The following is a 20,717-nucleotide window of genomic DNA, read 5'->3' on the forward strand; positions in this document are numbered from 1 at the left end:
AGTGATCTGTTCATTGACAGATTTTTTTGTCTGCTCAGATTCAAACCAGCAAACTTTAGCTCACTGGCCCAATGGGCTCAACCTGCTGCTTTGAGGCTCGTATATAATGTCAACCCTTCAGCTGCCTCCCTTATTTATACTGATAGAAAATATGAACACAACCCTTTTACTGAGTTACAGGAAATCAGTCAATTGAAATATTCATTAGGCCCTAATCTATGGATTTCACATGACTGGGTAGAGGCGTAGCCATGGGAGTGCGTTGTACCACCCACTTGGGAGCCAGGCCCAGCCAATCAGAATGAGTTTTTCCCCACAAAAGGGCTTTATTACTGACAGAAATCCTTCAATTTCATTAGCTGTCTGGGTGGTTGGTCTCAGACGATCCCATAGGTGATTAAACCGGATGTGGAGGTCCTGGGCTGCCGTGGTTACATGTGTTCTGGGGTTGAGGCCGGTTGGACATACTGCCAAATTCTTTAAAACAAAGGTGGAAGCGTCTTATGGTAGAGAAATTAACATCTGGCAACAGCTCTTTTGGACATTCCTGCATTCATCATGCCAATTGCACACTCCCTCAACTTGAGACATGTGGCATTGTGTCGTGACAACTGCACATTTTAGAGATGCCAGATGCCTTTTATTGTCCCCGGTGCAAGGTGTACCGGTGTAATGATCATGCTGTTAATCAGCTTCTTGATATGCCACACCTGTCAGGTGACTGGATTATTTTGTGGTCCTGTATTTCAAATCATGAAACCAACACTTTACATGTTGCATTTTTAGTTTTGTTCAGTATGAATATAAACTTGGTTACTCAACATTGACAACACATCTCTTATATCATGCTCCCTTGCCCCATCTATTTTCTCACTCTAAATAAATAAACAGCATCTTTCTGGGGATGAGGTATCTAATGGCAGTATTGTGTGAGAGCAGCTGCGCTGGTCTGGTTTCTCTTTCAAGCTCTCACTTCCCTCCACTGTCTTATGTTGGGAGATGTCTGGCCCCATTCTGTCAGGATGGTGAGTCTGAATATTGACAAAGGCAAAGCCGTGGGAAGTAGGGGTGCTCAGAAACACAAAATATTTTTCACAAAATTAGTGCACTGGGCATTTATTAGTATTATCGGAACAATATAAACGTCTGTAGAGCGGGCAAACATTTTTTTCAACATCTCCACTTTGGCAAGAAAGGTAGTTGTATAATTAAGAACAGTATCTTGCAGGATCCAATACTTGGAGTTGTTGCCCTCTGCGGTTGTCATTCAAATTGAATCGAGAAAGAACAAAATCCTGTGCCAAGTTATGGGCAAAGACGCAACATCCATATCAAATGTAATATTTTTCTTGGCGATATAACATGGAAAACAACCACTAATTTGCAGTATTAATGCATCCTTACAAACCACTTAATTTACATTACTGTATTGTACAGAGGCTGGTCATTAGGTTTGTACCTGTATACTTTATCATCAAGAAAAACAATGTACAATACAGTAATTGAGTACATTGAAATAAGTAGTTTGTGATATCTGGCTCAGTTGGTAGCGCATGGCGCTTACAATGTTAGGGTAATGGGTTCGATTCCCACGGCAGACCAGTATGAAAATGTATACACTCCCTTCTGTATGCGTAACACGAAGGGATAAAAGGAAGCGTATTCCTTTATCGTTGGATTTTCTACAGAAATGTTTGGTAATCGACTAGGAATGCATTGAAGATCGACCGGTTGGTGACCACTGAGGACATACGCTGTAGTTTACTGGAGGATTCAAACATCAAGCGGGCACGAAATGGCGCTTGAGTCGAGAAGAAATGTGGTCGAGCGAGCAGAGGACGGGTGCCGCGAGCGCTGGTCAGCGTGGTGTGCAAAAATTTAACGAGTTTGTGAGCGAGCACAACTGCATTAGTTTATACCTTCCTTGCCTTGGATGTTCCTGTCACTAACTAAAATGGTTGATACTAAATTATTTAACTTCAAATGGAGGAATTAAACCTCATTATTTAAGAAAAGCGGTGATATGTAGCACCCAAGGTGAGTGAGGGTTGAATGTTCTGGATTTTAAAACCTCTAATTATAATATTTACGATTAAATGGATGCAAAACTATTTAAGAAATAAGGATTGCATCTGGAATATAATCCCTAATTTAATATTCCAACAAATTGGTGGTCTAGAATTCTTACTCAAATGCAACTTTGATATGGGTAAAATCCCAATTAAGCTTGGAAACTTTCATAATCGAGTACTTCTAACTTGGAACCTCATGTACAAACACAATTTTTTCCCCTCATAGGCATACAATCTGGAATAGTAAAGACATAAAATACAAAAACAAGTCTTTGTTTATCCAGAACTGGTTTGACAACATTATTTGGGTTAAACAATTATTGAATGATGGACAACTATATGATTATCCAGAATTTATTAGAACACACAATTTTACATTCACTCCCGAGGAGTATGAAATTGTTAGAGCTGTCCCTAAAGGTGCTATTCTTCTTTTAGGATAATATAACAATACTCCAAGTGCAACTGTTTAGGTTTTTGTAGCCTCAATACAATTAGAAGGAACTGACATTTTAAACTAAATGTAATAACACGTATATAAGGTAACTCAATTTTACTATTCACTCTGCTAAAATGTACCGGAATGCAGCCCTAGGACAAGTGAACTGGAACAAAGTTACGTTATCTGGTAAATATTGTATATCTAATAAGGTGAAAGGAGTATCATACAAACTCATTCATAGAATCTGCCCTGAAAAGACCTTTCATTATACACAGATATAAAATAGCTGTTGTTAACATGTGTATTTTGTGATTGTGACCAAGAGACTCTTGACCATTTATTTTGGGACTGTTCTTATGTCAGAAGATTTTGGTGTGAGATCTTATTTTAAAAGAAACAACTATTAATGTTAATTTGAAAGACTATGTTTAATTTTGAACCAAATGATATGGACCTTGATTTAACTTTCATTGTTAATTTGTTTATCTTTCATGGAATATTCTTTGTCCATAAAATGAGGTAGGCAGAGAACAAACCCCTCTTCACATTATTTAAGAGAATAAAAATATTATTTTGACATGATCAGTAAATGTAAAAACAAAAAAGCAATATAAGAGTATTTAACAAATTGAAAATGAATCTTGATATGTAATACCCCTGTCTGTTAGGTTTATGTACTCTTGTTTGTATGTTTCTGTTTTTTTTGTATTTGTGTTCCCCAAAAAATAAATATGTAATGCATTTTCGCACGCAGTAGCCTTACATTAATGCGAGAGCAGAGATGTGTTTGCCTGAAGAAAGTCTTACTACATGTTAAGACTCAGAAATGATTGCACTCACAAATAAGGAGTGTCCCCACACGAATGCATTTTCTCCACCTCACACCAATTTTTCAGTTTGCTCTCAAATCTATTTTGCGCTCGCAACTGCTTACTATAACTTTATATCGGAGGAAATGCTAGCCAATGAACATAGCATGTGGCAGTCTACTGAAACGCGATTGGTCAGTTTTTTTGGACCAATCACGACTTGGCTGCTCTCTAACCGGATTTTGGACAATGGAGATGAAAGGGGACGGTGAAAGATGGCTGAGTTATTCCTACAACTATGAAGTGGTGCCTTTTTATGTTCCCAGGAAATATCACTTATTATTTAGTGTAAAATGTGGATTCCAAAAGGCCTTAGTAATTACATATTTAAAATCTTTCATTATTTTATAGTCCTAGTTAAATTCTCATCAAATATTGTATTTATTATTTAATTTAAGATTTTCAGTGTGTCCCTAATCACTTTCCACACTGTTAGTTTGCATAGTCTGTGGATGAATAGTGCAGAATGCAAAGTCCATGGAGGAGAGGATGGTCATGGACCAGGTGGACGGTTGGTGAGGGCCACGGCACAAGAAACTGTTCAGGTGGCGGGAGGTTTTGGTCATGATTGACCTGAACTGTTTGCCAAGGAAGGGGAGGTGAAAGGGGTCGGCGGTGATCTTCCTTGCCCTGCAGTCGTGCAGAACCTCGATGGAGGGCAGGTGGCAGCCAATGACCCTCTCAGCAGTCCGGACAATCCGTTGCAGTGATGGAAGATGTGAGGATGGACTCGATGGTAATTTAGAACTGAATCAGTACACAGAATTCAAAAGAGGACTGAGGACAAAACAACACCAAACGTTGCACTGAGGAACACAGATTTTTTTTAATAGTAATTGTCTGACTGGGAACTACCGTTGTCTATAAATTACAGAATCCTGAATAATTTATTTGGCATTGGAAGTTTTATTTAATACAGTCAGTAATCACATAGGGATTAAGTGATGACTTGGCGGGCTGAATATTCTTTAAATTAGGTTTTACTTTGTGTTCACTCCAGTGTGTTGGTAAGGGCACAGATGACAGACAGGTAAGATTCCAGTTGAGGTGGTTTAATAACATTGAAAATGCACAGGCACTGAACAGCACTGCACTGCATGTAGTATGGATGGGCTAAGGCACTTAGTGGTCTGGCATCTTGCTTCAACCAAAGTAAGTGTGTGTGCGGGGTCTGCAAGTAAAGAGAAAAAAAAAGAAAAAAATACAATAGTGAATGACAGAATACAATCTCCAATTCACATCTCTTATAAACAATGTGCATGGCTATACCATGAATATGATGACTTAATGCTATACTGGACCATACAGCGCAATAAAACGTGACTGTGACTGCACTAATTTGAGATCAAAGGGGTGCCGTAGCACGTGTACCACAAAGAATAGTACCATCGTCTTCAGTAAAGGGCTACAATTGCACAATGAACTTGAAAACCTCTAAACAGTGAAATACAGGGGTGATTTTAGCATGTAAATCTTGGTGAGGCTAAGAAAATTACAACAATAAGTGGGATGCATGCCAGCAGAGCCACTAAACAATGCATTAATTGCACTATAACAGTGACAAACAGTGCCCACAAACTGTTAAGGCCTACATAAAGCTGTCCCAACATCTTACCACTGCTACACCTCGTTATCAGCGGAGCCGTGTCTGGCAACGAAACAGTTCATTTAGCCTCATTTACTGCCTTTAAAAAAAACATAGCTGATATGGCTGACTTGCTTAAACAAATGTGGTTTCTAATGACAATTGAGATGTACAAACTATGGCATAAGGGGACAACAAGCGGATAAGAGACAATCCGTAATTTCGATTAAGACTAATGAGCGAGCTAGGACGGACATAGTCAATATAATTATTTGTTTAGCACTTTTGAAATGTACAGCAACAGAATTCAGAACATGGGCTGTTCTTAAAGTGCTCTCCCTGTACACCAAGTCAGAACCGTATGTTAAATAAAGGGGGCATATAAAGCAGACAATGAAAGCTCTACAAAATTAAATGATTACATTTCTCTAAAACAGGTTATAGGCTACATGTACACCAGGTCAGAACAGTAGGTGAAATTAAGAGAGGTAAATAGACCAAATTGTTAGGGTGAGGCACATGGGATACTAACAGCTTACTACACAACATACACTTAGTAATACTTTCTTAGCTACAGTATACATATCTCCCTGGCATATTACATAATTTATGCAGTAGCGTACAATACATTTTTGGACTCACCTTGTGCTGTGCTCACTTGAACAGGAAGGTGGCACGGCTGTCCTTCGTGGTCAAATTCTGTCATCAAAGTCTGTCATTCTCTGGATTTATGGTGCTTTCAAGACAAATGGTAACTCAGAAAAAACAAGGTTGAATAATGATTACATCATTGATCTTCAGGTCGTAGCTCCAGAAAGAAGCCTGAGTTCCCGATTTTACAATTTCGAGTTGGATGACCATTCAAAATGTATTTCTCAGTTGGAGCTTGTTTTTTTCAGAATTCTCAGTTAACTTGACTTCATTGAGTTCAAGACCTTGCAGTTCTGGGTTAACAGTTGTTTTGAGTGTGGAACAAATCATGCTTCATTGACAGCATGGCCAATGTTGAATGTTTATCATTTTAAATTTGGAAAGAGACACTTAATCCCAGATTTGGGACCACATAGCCACTCCACTGAATAGCAGGCTAGTGATTGCTTTGCAATGCTTGCAGTTAGCCACTGTCACTGATTCCTTCCACACCACTCATTGTTGAATTTGCGATTTCCAATTTGTTGTGTAATGTTTATGTCCAATGGCCGGTGAGCACCGATACGTTTTATCTATAATTTCTCTTCGGTATTTCTCTTCATATGACAAGGATAAAAAAGGGTTTGCCAATAGATTGTCGATTTCATTCATGATGATGACTGCTAGCTAACACTTTGAACAATGCTTAACATTTTGCGCAGCTAGGCAATTAACATTATACTGATGCAGGTATCTTTTGCAGATGGTCGCATGCAGTTAGACACATGGAGGAATCATTTTCGCAGTATCCTCAAAACCGTGTCTTTTTTGACACAACTGCTGACAGCTACAGGGACATAAAAACAAAAAAATGCTGTTTGGAGACAAGTGTCCACGATAGTAGGATTGCCAGGTCAGTTTAGTAGTGAGCTTGTGCTAGATGTGGCTAGTTAACTTAAGCTAGCTAGCTAACCTAGCAAGTGAGATGTGTGTGTGTGAAAGAAATAGTCATATAAATTATGCTAGTTACTACCCCTGATAACTTTCCCAAATAATCATGTTTGAAAGAGTGTGAGTGTGTATGTCAGATAAATAGTAATAGAAATGGTAGATACTACTGTACCCCTGATAATTTGGTCAGATAACCGTTTGGACAGTAGGTGACATGTCCATGATTACTATCTAACAACTATAGTTATGCTAGGTAATGGTTTGGCTTATCATGTTCATGTCTATGTAGAAGAAGACTGTAGGGGGAAGTGGAGAGGACTCAGGAACAGGTATCAGAGCGAGAGAAGGGCAGAGAAAGAGAAGAGGTCTGGGTCAGCAGCTTCAGGCCAGCAGCCATGGCGCTTCTGCCACATTCTTTATTTTCTGGATCCATTTATTGTGCCTAGGGCAACGAGTGGCAATTTTACAGCCAGACCCTCTACTACGTCATCCACAAGTGTTGTCGCCACCGGTGCATCCATGACGTCCAGGGGCCATTTGTTTGTTTAGCTGTGTTATGGCTACATATTATTTTCTTTTTTTCAGAGACAGAGACACACACACACACACACACACACACACTTCAATAGTAAAAAAAAATACAAAATTAAAAAAAACATTTTTACAACACACATACCTGTCATGTTCTTTCCTGTACTTAATATCCAATTTAGACGTAATCTGCTTATTTCTTCCCTACACCTTTAGAGATCTAAGACAAGATGAAAGTAAAAACACATTATCTTCCTAATTTTTTTTTTTTACCACCTGTATTTTGTCAGGCCAGTGAACATGGTGGTAAACTGTACTATTTGTATGGACCCTAGATCACCCTTTCCCTTTGTTATCATACTAACTGTATGTCGTATAACCTTAATTAGTGCTCCTGCTCATCTGATGTACCATGCCAGGTGTGTATAATACTGACGTTAATGGGAGAGGGAAGGGGTTTTAAGGTGTGGTCTTCACTCCCAAATGTCACTTAAATATAACTTCCAAATGGAGAGAGACAATGATACATAAAGTAATCTGGGGGAAAAATACAATTTTATGGACAACGGTGGATGGTTCTTAAAAGAGCAGTTTCACTCCACGGCATACTGCCATGGGACTTCACCTGCTGGCGATGAGAAGTAGGTGGTCAGCTTCTCCCTCACCTGGAGTGCCTGTCTGGGGGCGTTGTTGGCACCTGCCCTGGTGACATCAGGTAGGTGACAATTTGGCGTGCCCATCTGCATCTGGAGTGGCTCCTGGAATGACCTCCGCAGGTAGTTGTGGAGAACACATGTGGCCTTCACGCAGCCATCGACATTTGAGGGGCTGAGACCAAGCACTCTCCGATACATTCTCCACCGGGCTGCCAGAATCCCAAAGGCGCATTCAATAACTAACTGTGCCCTGGACAGTCATTTGTTAAAGATACTTATGTAACAGGGTTATATTGGTGATGCCCCTTGTTAAGCCAATGGGTTTTTGGTTTTAGTTTTGTCTTGCCTTCACCTACTCAACATAGCATCTTATTGGCTGGTTTGCGTAGCTTGCTTACGAGGGAGGATGTTTCAGTTAGAATCGATCCAGTGAACAAGCACCAAACCAGCGGTAAGTTGTTGGTTGCAAAGCACTGTATGTCAAAAGTGATTTTTATACTCTGAAGTGATGATTTAAATGTACAATTTATATCAATTTGTTTGTAAATGTTATTCGAACATCACACGTAAGATGCAGCGTTTTTTGGTGAATATTTGTTGTGCATTTTGTTGTAGAGAATTCCCGCTAATAATAGCTAGCAACTTACTGTGTCTGGTGGGGGGGTTCGTATATTTTGTACAGTGCGTGAGTGCAGAGTTGGATGGTGAGCCGTGCATTGCATGACGTGCAATTTTGTGCTGTTTCTATCAGGTACATTGTTCAAAATATTATATTGTATATTGTAATTGTTGTATTATTTTGGTAACTACATGCCCCAGTGAACAAGCACCAAACCAGCGTGCGTGAGTGCAGAGTTGGATGGTGAGCCGTGCATTGCATGACGTGCAATTTTGTGCTGTTTCTATCAGAATAAAGCTCCATGACTGGTGATACAAGTTGGAGTTCGTGTCGATGATTGATTGTACACAACGTAAAAAGAGTACTGTTACACTTACAGGCTTTGGCAATGGCAGCTGGCGTCCAGCGTAGGGCCTCATGAGGTTGGGTCTCAAAGGGAAGGCTTCGTCGCCGACGAAGACGTGGGGAACGGGTTCCAGGTCTTCAGCCACAGGGAGTGATGCAGATGGTGGACTCTCCAGGGTGCCATCCTGAAGTGCCTGGCCGAAGGCAGAGTCCCGGAGGGTCCCGCCATCACTTCCCTTGCCGTAAGCACCAACATCGACAACACGGAAACAGTAGATGGCATCTACTACAGCCAGGAGTACAACTGAGTATGTACCCTTGTAGATGTAGAATTGCAAACCCGAGCACGGTGGAGCCTGGATTACTACATGTTTCCCGTCAATGGAGCCAAGACAGTTGGGGAAATTTTACCTCTCCAGGAACTCGGCAGCAATGGCCCTCCAGTCTTCCTCCTTGGGGACAGGCATGTATTCACCAACCAGACAGTCCCAAATGGCTTGTGCCACAGAGGGGACAATGCCTGCCACCGTGGACCGTCCAACTCGGAAGCTGAATCCGATGGTTCCCTGTCGCCAAGAATCTGAAATATAATTATCAATATTGTGTGTAACTTGAATTCCACCCACATATTATATCTACTCATATAGCTACTTCATTACTGTTTATAATGCTCTACTAATTATATTGTAACCATCATTAACAATGCCTTGAAACAGTACAATTCAGTCTATGACTATATCATTAAACTGTAGCCCAGGCCAACTCTACGCTTAGAAAGAATGGTACTATCTACTTAAAAGGGTTCTCCGGCTGTCCCCATAGGAGAACCCTTTTTGGTTCCAAGTAGAACCCTATTGGGTTCCATGTATAACCTTTTCCCCAAAGGGTTATACCTGGAACCAAAAAGGGTTATCCAATGGGGAAAGCAGAAGGACACTTTTGGAACCTTTTTCTCTAAGAGTGTATGTGAGTCCAATAAGAATGTAATGAATGACTGTAACTGTCTTGAACAACAATGGGTCCTGGAGAAGACTAGCCTACCTTCAGTGCAGAAGGCACCTTTCTTTTCATTTGGTAACATTGCATAATTAAAAAAGGATTATAGACCAACTTTGGGAAAAGTTATAGTCCTAATGAACATTCTGTAAAAGTACATCTGATGTCAACTAGGGAATATTAACTAGAGAGCCCTTTAGCCAGTAACTTCGGAATTCCTCTCCAAACAGTTGAAGCTCTTGATTGAGACGGTGGAACTCCCCTGCCTGCTTTCGGGACTTTAACCATCTCTGGACCCACACAGACCTGCGCTTTCGGTGGGGCTGGTCCCGGCCCAACAGCGCGATCAAGACCCCCTTCCTCAACGTTGGTCTCAGTGTTGAAAGAGCCTACTCTGCTATCTTGACTATTGCATTTCGCACCAAAACTAGCTCACTATTTGAGAGACAGAGATACTAACGAATACCCACCAACAACTGTTATACTAGAGCTGGCTGAATATGTTTTGACATATAACTATTTCAGGTTTGATGATGAATACTACCTCAAAGCGAATGAAACATTCGCTCTGAGCTATGCTGACCTTTATGTGGGTATTTTTAAAGAACGTTTTGTTAACAATGAAAACGAAAATCTATTTTTGAATAAAATCCTGAAGTAATATCGATACATTGACGACATTTGTTTTGCATATGGGGAGGAACGGGAGAAGAGCTGTCAATCTTTATGGCATTACTCAATGACATTGACCCCAATCTCAAATTCACTATTGAATATGACACTAAACGTGTTCATTACCTCGATATGTGGATTGAGAAATCAAATGGAATCCTGTTTACAACTCTGTATAGAAAAAAAACGGACAGAAATACTATATTACAGGGGGACAGCTTCCACCCTGACCCATTAAAAAGAGGACTTTGAAGGAGCCAGTTTTTCAGTGCGCCGTATATGCCACTCGACAGAGGACTATCTAGAAAAGCAGCGGAGATACGCAATAGAGGCTACTCCACAACGTGTGGATGAAGCTCTTCGTTTGGCATTGTGGAAAACACGAGATGAACTACTACAAAAATACCCATTAGAGCTAAAGAACACTGTAATGTTCGCCACCACATATACTTCGAACTCGCGAAAAGTGGGAGATGCTGTCAAGAAACACTGGCATGTCTTAACTTCGGACCCAGCTTTGCCAGCAGAATTTAAGAATCCACCACTTGTATATAGGAGAGGTCGCAATTTACGCGATAAATTGGTCGAAGCGAACTGCCAGGCACAAAAGAAAATCAGCCAGGCTCTTTTACGCCCTCTTCCGACTGGTAGATATAAATGCAGAGGTTGCGCACAGTGCAATGTGATGAAGTGTGAATATTTCTGCCACCCACATACAGGAAAACGGTTCCAAATAAATGGCATTATTACGTGCTCCACCACCCATGTTATCTACATTATTAAATGTCCATGTGGGCTGTGTTATGTAGATAAAACCTCTCGTTCTCTCAAACAGAGAATGTGTTAACATAAAAGTTTAGGAGAGGGACCTTTTCATTATAATGTTGGAGGAAATATGTTAGTTACCTCATACAAGTACTTGGGAATATGGCTAGATGGTACACTGTCCTTCTCTCAGCACGTATCAAAGCTGCAGCCTAAGGTTAAATCTAGGCTTGGTTTCCTCAATAGTAATCGCTCCTCTTTCCCCCCAGCTGCCAAACTAACCCTGATTCAGATCACCATCCTAGCCATGCTAGATTATGGAGACATAATTTATAGATCGGCAAGTAACGGTGCTCTCGAGCGGCTAAATGTGCATTACCATTCAGCCTTCAGATTTGTCACCAATGCTCCTTGTAGGACACACCACTGCACTCTTTACTCCTCTGTAAACTAGTCATCTCTATATTCTCGTCGCAGAACCACTAATCCCAGTCCCCATCCCCGCAGGAAGCCTTTTGGTAGGCCGTCATTGTAAATTAGACTTTGTTTTTAACTGACTTTCCTTGTTAAATAAAGGTTTAATAAAAAACGTTTTATAAAGCTCCTGTTGTCTGGAGCTAAGCAGTTCCTCAGATGCCTGAACAGTCGTCACTAGTTACCACAGCCACGAAGTCATAAAACCCGTCTATTTCTACAATGCATCTTCTTAAAAGGTGATTTTGAACCTGACCTTAACCACACTGCTAACCCTCACCTTAAATTAAGACCAAAAAGCATATATTTGTTTTCATCGATGTTTACGGTTTGCCGTTCTGACTTTGTGGCTGTGGTAACTAATGGAAACCTTCCTCAACTGGAGGGCACTTCAGCTGGATGGAAATAAATCAGAGAGGAAGTGAGAGGCTTTACTCCGCCCAAATTCTGTCCGCGTGAGATAAGCCTTTTTTGTATGATTTGTGAGAGTCCCGAATTACGTGAGGTTTATCTTATCTAATACAAGTTTCGTAATGTGTAGTCTGTTACAAATGTACTGACATAAGTGGATGCATGTGGTATTCTGGAAACTTTCAGAAAAACGACTCATGCGACTATCTTGTAAATATAATAGATCATTTTTGAATACATATAGTGGGGAATCATCTGTGACCTTTGAAAGGAATAAAAAATATGTACATATATGTTCCTCTGAGCCCAACCTGCCTCCAAATGCATATCAACAATAATGCTATATCTCTCAAAGGTTCTTATAATTTCTCACACATTATTACACCTTGTACCCTTTCCCCCTGTGACATAATCAGCCATCAAAGAAACTGCAAGCATGCACGATATCTGTCTCAGAATGGATGAAGGCATTATCAGCCATTTGATCTTCTGAGGCTCATTGTCAGAAACAATATGCTGCTTTTTCCACAGTGATGACACACCCTTTTTTCTCATCAATATGTGCCCTATTAGAAAACTGCAGGCAGTTAACTCATTACCATACTTATTACCTGCAAAGAATTGCACGTGCATGGTGAAATGCTTATTATTTAAGTTAATCAATTTGACAACCTAAAATGTGAGGTATTAGTTGGAAGGGTTCAGTAAAAGTACAAATGGCTCTAGGGACATGCTGCTGATTAGGTTAGATCTTTCAAGATTACATTTGAGGAGTCGTTTATTATGCTTCGGATCAAAAGCATATGCATCTGGAGATTCATAAAATACATCATTCAAATAAAAAAAAATGATGCCTTTCACATTAGCAAAGAAATTCCTGTTATTCAGACATGTTCCTATATATAACTTTTCCCCAGAACACAGACCAACTAAATGCGGACACCTAGTGGTAAGAAAATAATTACAATAACATAGCTTTTCACATAGTGGGTTCTTGTCCAATCATATTGATAGACGTCAAAGAACTTGACAGGCGAAAACACATTTCCAGGAGCCATCCACCCCATTGCATTCACCTGTCCTGTCCTACCAGAAATAAATGAAAGGGGATGCAGGAACGCAATGAAGCATCTTTAGGTTGATGAGAATGGGATGCACAGTAAGGTCTATGCAAAAGTACGAATTCATGCATTGAACAATATAGACTACATATTATGTTGATCTAATCATAAAAGCAAAGCAGGGTTCATACTACACTGTAAAATGTATGGACTAAATTAATATACTCTGGTACCACTTGCAAAAACACAATAAGTTCTATAAAACATATTTAGATTAAAATATAAAAGCTTTTATATCATAGCATTGTGGCAAAATTGTTAACTCCTGCATCTCCAGATGTAAATTATCAGGATGTATTACGTAAATACAGTATTATCACCGATAGAACAATGAGCTATACAAATCTTTGGTATTACATGATCTCTTTAAAGTAAAGAAACACTCCCCTCCCTCGTGATGTCCTCAATCACGTCCGCGTCCCATCTCTATCACACAGCGGTAGTATCACGTCAACACAATGATCAACCTCGTTTATTATAATGGAAAACGCGCATTTTTTTCAACAAAGGCTCAGAAAATCTGTGTTGTGTAACTTGGTACTTCATATACTGCAACCGCATCTAAGATAAAATCGCTGTCCAAACTCCGGTAAGCCTAAATGGTGTATGATTTAGGTTGCTAGCTAGCTATAAGCTAGCCTGTTTATGTGGTTACGTTAGGCCGCAGTCTTTTGTATTTCGCCGAGCATGCATTTGCCGTCTTGGCGGAAAATACACGTTTTATCGGGTACACGCTACGATAAGATGCATTACATTTTTAAATATATTTATGACCTGTCACTTCATAATGATGCAACTATCTGTTTTGTATGTCAGCTTCCGCAAAAGGTGTTGGTCTTTCCACAGTAAATGTGTTTAGTTAGTTGATGCCAATACAATTCAGTAAACTTGTTTAACTAGTTAGTTAGCTGCATTGGGGAGGAGCACATGGAATCAACTAGCTGTTTACATACAAAACCCAAAACATGCATCGCAATAGCTACCAACTACAAAAATATTTGTTTAACTAGATGTAGTTTAGCTTGTCTTCTAGGAGATGCATGGGTTAGCAGATATTTCAAGATTTGTGTACTATTTTGGTCACATTGTACTCAGGCCACGTTATTATCAGGTCAGGTTGGAGTAAATAAATTGCTAATCTACATTTCAAATGGAGATATTGTTTCTGTCACTGTGCCATTCATTCATGATCTGTCACTGTACATGTTTTGCTTAATAGTGTCATATATAAACATGATCTGTTATTTGAGCATTATAAATGACTAATAACCTTTTATGATTGAAATGTAAAGCCCCAATCTGGATTGACTACTGTCCATGTCATCACCAGTTTGCAGTATATCATACATTTAGCTGACCACATAACTTTTGAGCAGTGGCGCCTATAGAACTAAGAAAATTAACCAACTTTTCAAATCATCAGGGTGGTTTCCTTCACTGTGATCAGAGAAAGAGGAGCGCTCAGACAAACTTAAACACACAAGACAAAGAAACATTGGAGTCTCTGCGATGGCAGGCGGACGAAGAGGGGCGAACCGCACTGCTTACTGCAGGTCTCCACTGAGCAGTGAGCCAGGCTCGGTCGGCAATGGCAACCACTCTACCAGCTCCCCAGTCACAGGGGTGCGGTCTCGGACAAGGTGAGAGGACAAGGGCATAGTATGGAGTGTCTGGGTTCTGTGTAGAGCACTGTGATATGTGGTTGTAATGATATGTTGTTGTAAGAGTGATTTGTTTATGTTGCATAGGGAAAGGATAAGGGGGATACCTCGTCAGTTCTACAACTGATTGCATTTAACTAAAATGTGTTTTCCGCATTTAACCCAATCCCACTGAGTCAGATTGATGCGGAGGGTGGCCTTAATCGGCATCAATGTCTTCGGCACCCGTGGAACCGTGGGTTAACTGCCTTACTCTGGGGCAGAATGACTGATTTTTACCTTGTCAGCTCAGGAATTCGATCCAGCAACCTTTCGGTTACTGGCCCAATGCTCCTACCCGCCAGGCTACCTGCTGCCCCAGTGTGTAGGCCTATACCACAGTCATGTTGTTATGGAGGGTGATAATAGTTAAAGCCTATTAAGTATTTAGATATGAACATGTAGTAACACAAAGTATTTCTGAAAGCCCCTGATCATGTGTATGTTCTAGGAATGGCTCAGGAACAGGCATCTCTAGCCCCCCCTTGGCAGCCCACACGGTGGTTCCTCTGAAGCACTGTAAGATCCCAGAGTTATCCATGGACAGGAATGTGCTGTTTGAGCTGCACTTGTTCTTCTGCCACCTCATCGCCCTCTTTGTCCACTATGTCAACATCTACAAGACTGTCTGGTGGTACCCCCCCTCACACCCCCCCTCACACACCTCGCTGGTGAGTCCCCCCACTCTGACTGTCACTGACTGATAATGTTATCTGACTGTGTTGCTGTTTGCTGTCTGTCTGTAATCTGTCTGTTAGGGTTTGTTTGTGGCTCACTTTGGGAGGTGATTGGATTTTGTGTGAGTTTGTTTGTTTGGTTGTGTGGTGACTTCATTACCATTGTGTCAGGGTTTGATTGTATTTGACCACATTGGGCTCCCGAGTGGCGCAGTGGTCTAAGGCACTGCATCTCGGTGCTAGAGGCGTCACTACAGACCCTGGTTCGATTCCAGACTGTATCACAACCGGCCGTGATTGGGAGTCCCATAGGGTGGCGCACAATTGGCTCAGCGTCTTCCGGGTTAGGGTTTGTGGCCGAGTTAGACAGTCATTGTAAATAAGAATTTGTTCTTAACTGACTTGCCTAGTTAAATAAAAACATAATGGAGATAGTATCAGGTTTGATAATGTTCCTGCAGATTTTATAAATGATTGACAATGTCCCGTTTAGGAGAAGGTCCAGGTGTGCATATTTGCCGTGTCCATTCTTTGTACTTCGACATCTGACAAATTACATCTGAAAAGGGATTCCTTTCCAAATGTTATCACTATACTGTTATAAATGATTTCACTTCTCATGGCATGCTAACTTCATTTCCAGTAAGTAATACAACATCATAATAAAATATTTTGTTTTGTCTAATGCAGAACTTCCACCTCATCGACTATAACATGCTGGTGTTCACAGTCATCATACTGGCTCGCAGGCTGATTGCAGCGATTGTAAAAGAGGTAGGAATTCACACCGCTTGGCAAGTTTGATATTATAGATTTGTTGTAAACAATTCCACCAATGAGCATCTCTTTAATAATGCAAGTGTTATTGTGTGATATTTGTCAATGTAGGTTTTTTTCCGGCACCTCTATCTCTATCTGTTTTTCTCAAACCGCTCAGGTCTGTTTCTGTCCCTCAGGTGAATAGTACCTTCTTGGCATAACAAACATCATGTCTGTCTGACTGCCTCTCTCTCCCGGCCTCTCCAGGCATCACAGAGTGGGAAGCTCTCGTTCCCTCACTCCATCTTCCTAGTGATGGCACGGTTTGCTGTGCTCACACTGACGGGCTGGAGTCTGTGTCGCTCCCTCATATACCTATTCAGGACCTACTCTGTCCTCAGCCTGCTTTTCCTCTGTTACCCGTGAGTATGGTCAGCCGTCAGACCTCAGTATCACAACCATTCAAGCCAGACTTCACAATGACACAGAGACAGTCATACATAGCGTACTACTTGCCAAACAACCACGTCACTAGTATCAACCTTCAGCATTTGTCAAGCTCTACAATTTTTTAATGCTGTCTCCAATGTCTCAGAGCCACAGTATGTGATGTTCCCTATACAGCTCAAAGTTAGTCATCACAGTACCGACTGATTCCAGATTAGATTCCTATGATCTGAATAAACTATTATATACCACCTGTCAGTTTGGAATAGATTGGGACCTGAAACTTCTGAAATCCCCTGTTTCCATAGGTTCGGTATGTACATTCCCTTTTTCCGGTTGAACTGCGACTTCCGCCGGGTGGGTCCGCTCTCACCCATCACCAGCATCGGGTCGAAGGAGGTGGGCAGCGTGGGGCGCGGACGGGACTACCTGGCGGTGCTGAAGGAGACGTGGAAGCAGCACACCAGCCAGCTGTACGGGGTCCAGGCCATGCCCACACACGCCTGCTGCCTCTCCCCAGACCTCATCCGCAAGGAGGTGGAGTACCTGAAGATGGACTTCAACTGGAGGATGAAGGAGGTGCTGGTCAGCTCCATGCTCAGTGCCTACTACGTGGCCTTCGTACCTGTATGGTTTGTTAAGGTGAGTAACTATAACTGACTTCCACTGTTATAACTGAGGAGCCTTATGTTATGTATGTTGCAGGATGCGCTAGTCCAATTCCCTATGAAGTAGTGTGCTCTGCTGACAGAGATTTGAGAAATTATGGTCTGTCGTCAGAGCTGTTTGTTTTGCACCATAGGGCAGCGTTGTTGTATATCGCCAACGAGATCTGTCAACATCATTAGATGGAATTGTTGCATTTCTTAATGCCTGCAGTTGTAATGGGCGGCGCACAATTGGCTCAGCGTCGTCCGGGTTAGGGGAGGGTTTGGCCGGGGTGGGCCGTCATTGTAATTAAGAATTTATTCTTAATGACTTTCCTAGTTTATTAAAGGTTAAATAAATAATAATGTAATGTATGTCTGAGGTGCTGTGTTTTTCTGTCTTTGGATTCTGGTTGTGTGCTGGTCCTCTGAAGAGCACACAGTACGTGGACAAGCGCTGGTCCTGTGAGCTCTTCATCCTGGTGTCTGTCAGTACCTCAGTCATCCTCATGAGACACCTGCTGCCCCCGCGCTATTGTGACCTGCTCCACAAGGCCGCAGCACACTTGGGCTGCTGGCACAAAGTAGACCCTTCTCTCTGCTCCAACGTCCTGCAGCACATGTAAGTACCACTAATGAGGTGGCATCACGGCCTGAGGAGCACTGATGATAGGCGTTCATCAGTGTTCTGTGAGCGATTATAACACTAATTACTCTAGTTATAACATGTTAATAATTGTTGTATATTACTACAGTTATGACAGTGCTATGACACCGGTATAACAACTGAATATAAATCATTAATCTGGTATTTGAACCCTTTCTCTCCTACAGATGGACGGAAGAGTACATGTGGCCCCAGGGTGTCCTGGTCAAACACAATAAGAATGTTTACAAGGCCATGGGGCACTACAATGTGGCTGTCCCCTCAGACGTCTCCCACTATCGCTTCTATGTAAGTAACACCAACTGCAAGACGGTTCTTGTTTGAGCCTCAGGCAGCCACAGCTAAAGGACTGGTTGTACTTCCAGACATTGTTTGTTCAATAACAACATGCCTCCTTTTTTTCCCCTTCTATTTTTATCCTTTAGTTTTTCTTCAACAAGCCCTTACGAATATTGAACATCCTCATCATCTTGGAAGGTGCTATGATATTCTACCAGCTCTACTCGTTGATATGCTCAGAAAAGTGGCATCAGACGATATCCTTGGCTTTAATTCTCTTCAGCAACTACTACGCCTTCTTCAAGCTTCTCAGAGACCGAATAGTCTTAGGCAAGGCATACTCATACTCAAACAGCTCATCTGACCAGAAGATAAGTTAAAGATAAGCTATTGTTGGTCATTTATTATGGAACAAGAAAAACACGCATGAAAGCTTTGTATTTTTTCTACAACTGCATTTTGTGTCACTGTTGTTTTTGTTCTGATCTGCCATAATAAAAATAAACATATTTTTGTATTCCTTTCAAGGTTGTGCCTGTGATTATTTTATAGTTGAACTCTTGAGTTAACCGTGCTCTCTGGTGTCTCCATTGTGTTTCCCACTAGAGGGCTCTTTACAGTACCACTCACTACAACTCTATACTTCTTTTCACCAACAGATGTCAATATAATTATTTTCTCAATATAGATATTAGCAATGCAGCATTTCAATATATTCAAAGAGTGAACAATTAACAAAGAAAGTGTCTATATATAGTTAGGCTGTGTTTCTTAATAAAAACTTTTTTTTTGCCTATTCGCAGAAGACATGGCTCCCTGAAACTGCTAATAACTTAAGCGAACAATTCAAACATTTTACAATTTCTTCAGGGGCCTCAACTCTACTACAGGCTGGTGACATTTATCTCAAGAGAGTTGTATTTTTCCAAGGGTATCTTGCAAAATAATCTTAAATTCACCCCTTTTTCTTGGCAAGCAGGTCTACCTGACTGAGCCACATTGAATGCACTTGAGCATCCTCCAACAACCATCCCATGGGACCTCAAGTACCTGGCATGCACTCCATCCATGGCTTGACCACTCAGATTTGTGAGACCCTTAGAATACTATGACAATGGGTGGATTTGATTATGCTGAGCCGCAGGGCACCAGTCTATGGCCCACGACATGAACGAGCAAAAGTGGTGAGGGAGAAGCACCCTTCTCAAACTGAACAGTAATGTACGTTGCCGGACATGTCAACAAGGCATCATGTTACATTGTCCAGAAACATTCAACATCTCTTTTCCATAAAATATATGTTTTTACATTTTCAAATTAGTTTTAATGAGGAAGCCAGATAAAGCGTTTTTATCAAAAGCAATCAGTTTTGCATGTGAAAATTTAGAATCCTACTCATTAGTCCATGTGCTTAATTACGTCACTTTTGTTTTGAGACAACTTAACCATGGGCTTTGAAAGGGGCATCTGGCTCATGCCGGGAAGCAGCCTGGTTCCAAATGCAATAAACTTTCAACCGTTGCAAAACATGCCTACCTGGGCACCCGGATCAAAATGAACAGAATCCCTCAATTATAATGTATGTTGCCACTCATTGGATCCTATTCCAATGGGGAAAAAGTGGGATCGATGCACAGATCTATATCTATTTGATTTCTTGAAATTATAAAGAACCTTGGTACCAGTGAAATGTAGGCCTACAAGATGTCACACATCACTTACAGGTAATATAAACTATTCAGACCCCTTGGATTTTCCCACCTTATGTTGTTACGGCCAAATTCAAAAATGTATTAAATTCAATTAACACACAATACCCCATAATGATAAAGTGAAAACAGGTTTTTAGAAATGTTAGCAAATGTATAAAAAAAAACATTTAAAAAAATAGCTTGTTTACATAAGTATTCAGAATTGAAGGTCCCCAAGAACACAGTGGCCTCATTCATTTTAAAATGTAAGAAGTTTGGAGCCACCAAGACTCTTCCTAGAGTTGGCTGCCCGGCCAAACTGAGCAATCAGGGTAGAAGGGAATTGGTCAGGGAGGTCACCAAGAACCTGATGGTCACTCTGACGATTTCTCCAGCACTCCACCAATCAGGTCTCTATGGTAGAGTGGCCAGACGGAAGCCACTTCTCAGTGAAAGGCACAAGACAGCCCGCTTGTAGTTTGCCAAAGGCACCTAAAGGACTCTCAGACCATGATAAACAATATTATCTGGTCTGATGAAACATAGATTGAACTCTTTGGCCTGAATGCCAAGTATCACGTCTGGCTGAAATCTGGCACCATCCCTACAGTGAAGCATGGTGGTGGCAGCATCATGCTGTGGGGATGTTTTTCAGTGGCAGGGACTGGGAGACTAGTCAGGATCGAGGGAAAGATGAACGGAGAAAAGTAC

General features: G+C 41.2%; 1 protein-coding gene across 1 annotated transcript; it reads left to right on the forward strand.

The window, feature by feature from the left end:
* Positions 1-13,536: 13,536 nt before the first annotated feature.
* Positions 13,537-18,842, forward strand: tmem39b (transmembrane protein 39B). The gene is made up of 9 exons (XM_055863015.1): positions 13,537-13,728; positions 14,563-14,779; positions 15,291-15,510; positions 16,207-16,290; positions 16,543-16,697; positions 17,031-17,364; positions 17,804-17,991; positions 18,204-18,324; positions 18,462-18,842. The coding sequence occupies exons 2-9, from the start codon at positions 14,649-14,651 to the stop codon at positions 18,693-18,695; spliced, it is 1,467 nt and encodes a 488-aa protein (XP_055718990.1). The 5' UTR covers positions 13,537-13,728; positions 14,563-14,648; the 3' UTR covers positions 18,696-18,842.
* Positions 18,843-20,717: the final 1,875 nt, after the last annotated feature.

Source organism: Salvelinus fontinalis, chromosome 15 (genome assembly GCF_029448725.1).
Source record: "Salvelinus fontinalis isolate EN_2023a chromosome 15, ASM2944872v1, whole genome shotgun sequence".
Classification (NCBI taxonomy): Eukaryota; Metazoa; Chordata; class Actinopteri; order Salmoniformes; family Salmonidae; genus Salvelinus; species Salvelinus fontinalis.